The 6,000-nt window shown below is 40.8% G+C and overlaps 1 protein-coding gene across 2 annotated transcripts; it reads left to right on the top strand.

The window, feature by feature from the left end:
* The first annotated feature begins 546 nt into the window (after positions 1-546).
* On the top strand, positions 547-4,581 carry LOC4347671 (polygalacturonate 4-alpha-galacturonosyltransferase). 2 transcript variants are annotated; one of them, NM_001422919.1, is made up of 9 exons: positions 547-843; positions 1,458-1,483; positions 1,567-1,626; positions 1,983-2,193; positions 2,282-2,322; positions 2,432-2,766; positions 2,860-3,217; positions 3,304-3,891; positions 3,995-4,580. In NM_001422919.1, the coding sequence occupies exons 1-9, from the start codon at positions 651-653 to the stop codon at positions 4,268-4,270; spliced, it is 2,088 nt and encodes a 695-aa protein (NP_001409848.1). In that variant the 5' UTR covers positions 547-650; the 3' UTR covers positions 4,271-4,580. The 2 variants fall into 2 exon arrangements, with proteins under 2 accessions (NP_001409848.1, XP_015611680.1); XM_015756194.3 differs by having other exon boundaries at positions 559-849; positions 3,995-4,581.
* Positions 4,582-6,000: the final 1,419 nt, after the last annotated feature.

Below are 6,000 nucleotides of genomic sequence, written 5' to 3'. Positions count from 1 at the left end.
ATACATTCATGCTGACTAGCGTTTACGTGGCAAAAAAGAAAGAAACAAAACAAAAGTGGAACCCACGTATCATCCTCCCTCTTCTCTCTTCCTCGTCCATCATCTCCATTTTGTTCTCTGTCTCTTCCCCTTGGTCCTGTCGAGCCCGACCCATCATCCACACGCGCCATTGTTTGTTGCCGAAAATTGAAAAGGAAAAGAAGGAGAAAAAAAGCCGATATATTGACAGCAATTAAGAGTATTCATAGTGTCACACACTAAAAATATGCTACTCCTGTACACTGTGGTAGTGCCACACAGTCGCTGAACTCCGATCAGTTCACGCAAAGTCGCCATGGGTTCGCACGGCGACAGCACCGGCGGCGTGTGTGAATGTGTCACGGCTGCGACGCAGGCGGCTTCGGCGAGTGCGACGGCGGCGTGACGGCCTACCTCGCCCACAAATGGGCCGAAATTCGCGGCCTATTCCAAACGAGGCCGTAGACAATGCAGGCCCAAATAGCCCAGCACCGACTGCTTCGGCTGCTTTCCCCTCCTTCCCGTTCCAGGCTTCCCCTCCTCCCCTCTCACCACGCCACTCCCCTCCTACCCCACTCTCGTCTCGGAGAAGGCAACGTCGCCCTCGCCGCCGCGGCGGCCGGATCCGGCGGATGGCGAACTCGAAGCGGCTCCCGTACTCCACGGCCGGCGGCGGCGGGGGAGGAGGAGGAGGAGGGGGGAGGCGCGGCGGCGCCTCCGGCTCCGGCGTGGTGGCGCCGCTGGTGGTCCTCGTGTTCCTCTTCGTGCTCGCGCCGTCGATCTTCTTCGTCGCGCGCAATGGGGGCCACGTCCACGTCGCCTCAGGTTCCGGTTTGCACCCCCCCTCTCCCCCCCCCCTGATGTAGCATCTAGATTTTATTATTATTTTTTTGGTGGGGTGGGGACTGGGAGTGATGTCTTCAGGTTTGGTAAATTTCCCAGCGTTGGTCTCATGGATATTGCCGGAATGGAATCCGAGTAGATTTTAGTGGTACTGTTGTTAAATGCAATTGATGAGTTGTATTTACAGGGTATGGTATGATTTTGGATGAGAACTCTGTATATAGATAATTGGATCATGATGCTTTGTTTTGGAAACGCAAATAATCAATCTCACTTTGGAGAAATCATGAGTTTACAGCAGACAATTGAAGTTGTGCTTCAAGTGATTTTGGAAATCATTTTCCCCTCTCTTGTAGTGTCACTTGTGCCATTGCGAGGTTAGAATGTTAGATGTGTGACATTGTGCGGAAAGCCCCAGCTATTAAGAAGCTAGGGCGCACAAGTGAATTGTGGGTGTAATTCTAGTGCCAAAAGCCCATAAACAAGAAAACTGCATTTATAAGAACTGTAGGAACATTGTCAATGTTTTGTAGTATTTGAATACTGCTATACTGATTTGAAATATGTAAGTGATGTTGTATTCTGTTTACCTGCAGATCCCAAGGATAGGGAAGGTAATCAGGTATTTATCTTTTCTGGGAGCTAGTCAATTGGTTTACTAGCCTAAATTTTGAGGATCCATCTCACTTTAAAGCTTGCTTGCAGGAAACAGATTGGCAAAAACAACTGGCAACAAACAACCTGAAATCTATTTTGTCCAAGGAGGTCAGAATTGTCTTGCGACTTAGTAATATAATTTCTTATCTTTATTTTTTGGTTTCATGGAAATGTACAAGGGTACATAACAACATGCTCATCTTTGCTATGCTACTAATTTCGAAATGTCATGATCTCTGATTTGTCCTTGCAACTGATTGCCCTTTCTCTAAATACCATGCTACTCTCTATTGTTCCAAGTAGATTTGCATGCTGTGTCCTCTATCTGCTCTGTAATTCTGTTGCGAACATTTTGATTTTTCAATTACCATCTACTGTTATTTGCATAGGAAACTGTCATCTTGTTCAGAAGTATCCTCGATTTTTCTGTGCTTTTAGTCTTATGCATACCTTTTGGTCTCCAGATGATCGATGCTTTAGCTTCTAGTCAACAAGAAGCAGGCACTTTGAGTGTTGATTTTTTCAGAAAACGTGCATCTCCCTCTTGGAAAACTGATGATCTAGTCAATGACCTGAGCAATGCTAGTTTGGATGTTGATGACAAGGTTAAATCTGAAAACAGTTCTGCAGAACATGAGTTATCACTGACAGATAAAACACCCAAGGATGATACTGGTATAAAAATAACCATGACTTTTTTTGAAAAGCACATTTCACACAATCCGATTAGGTACTCAAGAAAATATACTTCTTTTCTGTGCAGCTGAACATCAAGTCGATGCACCTGCAAAAAATGCTCGAAGGGTAAGCATGCTGGTCTTCTTGTATGTACATTGATACATTGTTGTTTGTTTCTATCGATATCCATTTCTTATGACCTAATACTTCCCTTGATATGTTTTGGTCGCTAAAGAAACTAAGGGAGAAAAGGCGTGAAAAGAGGGCAATGGATTTGGTAAGGAAAGATGATGAAGCACGTGTTAAGCTGGAGAATGCTGCTATTGAACGATCAAAGGCTGTAGATTCTGCTGTCCTTGGGAAATACAGCATTTGGAGAAAAGAGAATGAGAATGAGAACTCAGATTCAACAGTTAGATTGATGAGAGACCAGATTATCATGGCACGTGTTTATTCTGTGCTTGCTAAATCAAAGAACAAGAATGATCTTTATCAAGAGCTGCAAACCAGGATCAAGGAAAGCCAGAGGGCTGTTGGAGAGGCTACTGCTGATTCTGACCTTCATCATAGGTGTTATATCTGTGATCTGATATCTTATCTATTTTCACTTCATATCTGATATCTTATCTTGTTCTCCATCGTGACAAATAATGTACTTTGCAGTGCACCTGAGAAAGTCAGAGTAATGGGTCAACTTCTATCCAAGGCTAGAGAAGATGTGTATGATTGCAAGGCGGTTACTCAGAGACTTAGAGCTATGCTTCAGTCAGCAGATGAACAAGTCAGGAGCTTGAAGAAGCAGAGTACATTTCTTAGCCAGTTGGCTGCGAAGACAATTCCAAACAGCATTCATTGTTTGTCGATGCGCTTAACAATAGATTACTATCTCCTCCCGTTGGAGAAAAGGAAGTTCCCGAGGAGCGAGAACTTGGAAAATCCAGAGCTCTACCACTATGCACTTTTCTCAGACAATGTCTTGGCAGCATCTGTTGTTGTGAACTCAACCATAATGAATGCTAAGGTAGTTTCTGTCTTCCTCTTTAATCAAATGCAAACTGTGATAAGTGATAAGTGTTCTGACAACTATGTATGGCATAACCTTTTCAGGAGCCTGAGAAGCATGTTTTCCATCTTGTGACTGATAAGTTGAACTTTGGAGCCATGAACATGTGGTTTTTGCTGAACCCACCTGGGAAGGCCACCATCCATGTTGAGAACGTAGATGAATTTAAGTGGTTGAACTCATCGTACTGTCCTGTTTTACGACAACTTGAGTCTGCAGCCATGAAAGAGTATTATTTCAAGGCTGACCGCCCCACCACTCTCTCTGCGGGTTCTTCAAACCTAAAGTATCGTAACCCCAAGTACCTCTCCATGCTGAACCACTTGAGATTTTATCTCCCACAGGTCTATCCAAAGTTGGATAAGATACTTTTCCTTGATGATGACATAGTCGTGCAGAAAGATTTGACAGGATTATGGGACGTTGATCTTAATGGGAAGGTCAATGGTGCAGTGGAGACCTGTGGGGAGAGTTTCCATCGTTTTGACAAGTACCTTAACTTTTCCAATCCACATATTGCTCGGAACTTTGATCCAAATGCATGTGGCTGGGCTTATGGAATGAACATCTTTGATCTGAAGGAGTGGAAGAAGAAAGATATCACTGGGATCTACCACAAGTGGCAAAGCATGGTGAGACTACTACTTTCATTATTGGATCACATTGATTTAGAGAAGAAACTGTAATGCAACATGATTTAGTCTAACATTATTCTTGCTATTTTTCTTCTAACAGAATGAAGACCGGGTTCTTTGGAAGCTTGGGACGCTTCCACCTGGCCTCTTAACCTTCTACAAGTTGACGCATCCCCTTGACAAGTCGTGGCATGTCCTTGGATTAGGATACAACCCAAGCATTGATCGCTCAGAGATAGATAATGCTGCTGTTGTTCATTACAACGGTAACATGAAGCCATGGCTGGAGTTAGCAATGACCAAGTACAGACCATATTGGACAAGGTATATAAAGTATGATCACCCTTACATCCGTGGATGCAACTTGGCGGAGTAGATATGATGTAAAAAGCTGACGGAGAAGATCACCCAGCCTGATCAGAGGTGCTTCTATTAAGTGGAGTAAATACACGGCCGGTGTCAGTTGTTCTGAAAAAAATAAAATGCGTTAACGGTAGCTTTCAGGCTTGCCTGCCGGCTTAATTTTGATGAACCTGTCACTGGAACTTTCTCTCCAGCTGATCGATCGATCACCGCATGAGTTGATGGATCGAATGGATGGTTGAGAGATAATTTTCGGTTTTAATTGCGTCATTGCTGGAATCTGCAACTTTGTCTGCAACCGTGATGTGGGGCGTCTTTTTTCTATGGTGTGCTTGGGCCCTGTTTTTAAGTCCCTATCACATTGGATGTTTGGACACTAATTATAAATATTAAACGTAGACTATTAATAAAAACTCATCAATAATTTTGGACTAATTCACGAGACGAATATATTGAGCCTAATTAATCCATGATTAGCTTATGTGATGCTACAGTAAACATTCTCTAATTATCAATTAATTAGGTTTAAAAAATTTGTCTCGCGAATTAGCTTTCATTTATTGAATTAGTTTTGTAAGTAGTCTATATTTTATACTCTAAATTAGTGTCTAAATATAGGACTAAAGTCCCTGATCCAAACACCACCTTGATGCGTGTAACTCTTGCTTCTTTCTACTGCTATAAAACGACTCTTATGCTCTCTGTTTTTTCCCCTTTTGTTTTTTCTGAAAGTAACCTATGCTATCTCTCTAGTTGAAACTTAACTGGCTTGATATGGACCAACATATTGAGTGGCCGAGATGGATCTGCTTGGTACTCCTTTAGATTTAAAGCGTTTTTTGAATTCAAAGTTTGATTTTTGTAATTTGGGGTAGATTTTTTTGATTGCCTGAAAATCATTAAAAGAGATCCAGGCAATAAAAGTAATGAAAACCAGCCCTAAAACTAATCGGAGAACCACTCACTACATGTACTCATCTCGTCCGATCCATTACTCCCTATATTTTTAAATATGTAATAATGCTATTAATTTTTAGACATGATGTTGAGCAATTCATTTTATTTAAAGATTTATTGCAATAATTGTTAAAGTACCTTTAATGATAAAACATATCAAATACAAAATAAATGTTACCTCCTTTGTTTCATGCTATAAGACGTTTTGGCCTCTCGACCCCACATCTAGATTAACTAACATCTATATGAATTTAGACACGTATATGATGCACATATATGGATCCATGCATAAATCTATTCGAAACCCAAAATGTCTTATAATATGAAACAAAAGAAGTACTTGCATAGTATTCTAAATAAGACAAATTGTGAAACATTATATCCAAAAATTAAAAGGTCAAGGCGTCATATATTTCAAAATGGAGGTCCTATACTATTAAATTCCTAAACTCTAAGGTTACCAAAGATTTTATGAACTGGTTGACAAAATAAAGGATTTATTTGGCAGAACTCTAGCTCCCAATTTTACGTTGGATTTGAAGTATGTATGTTAAATTGTATTGGTTTCAAATATTATATTTAGTCTAAACTAAGAACAAAATGACTAATCTAGATATTTTTGATGTAACCTTAGATTTCGATTCATGCATTTGTGGAGCTAAAAATACATAACTAAAAAAAAGGAAATCTTAAATCCGGAGTTGTGCTAAATAGGGCCAAATAAGTTAATTAAAGTAGAGTTCATTTAACATTGGACTAATTATTTTTACCCTAGTTTCACCACGA

Source organism: Oryza sativa, chromosome 9 (genome assembly GCF_034140825.1).
Source record: "Oryza sativa Japonica Group chromosome 9, ASM3414082v1".
In the NCBI taxonomy this organism is placed as follows: Eukaryota; Viridiplantae; Streptophyta; class Magnoliopsida; order Poales; family Poaceae; genus Oryza; species Oryza sativa.
The sequence above is the reverse complement of the archived record's forward strand: the minus strand, read 5'-3'. Positions and strand labels throughout refer to the sequence as shown.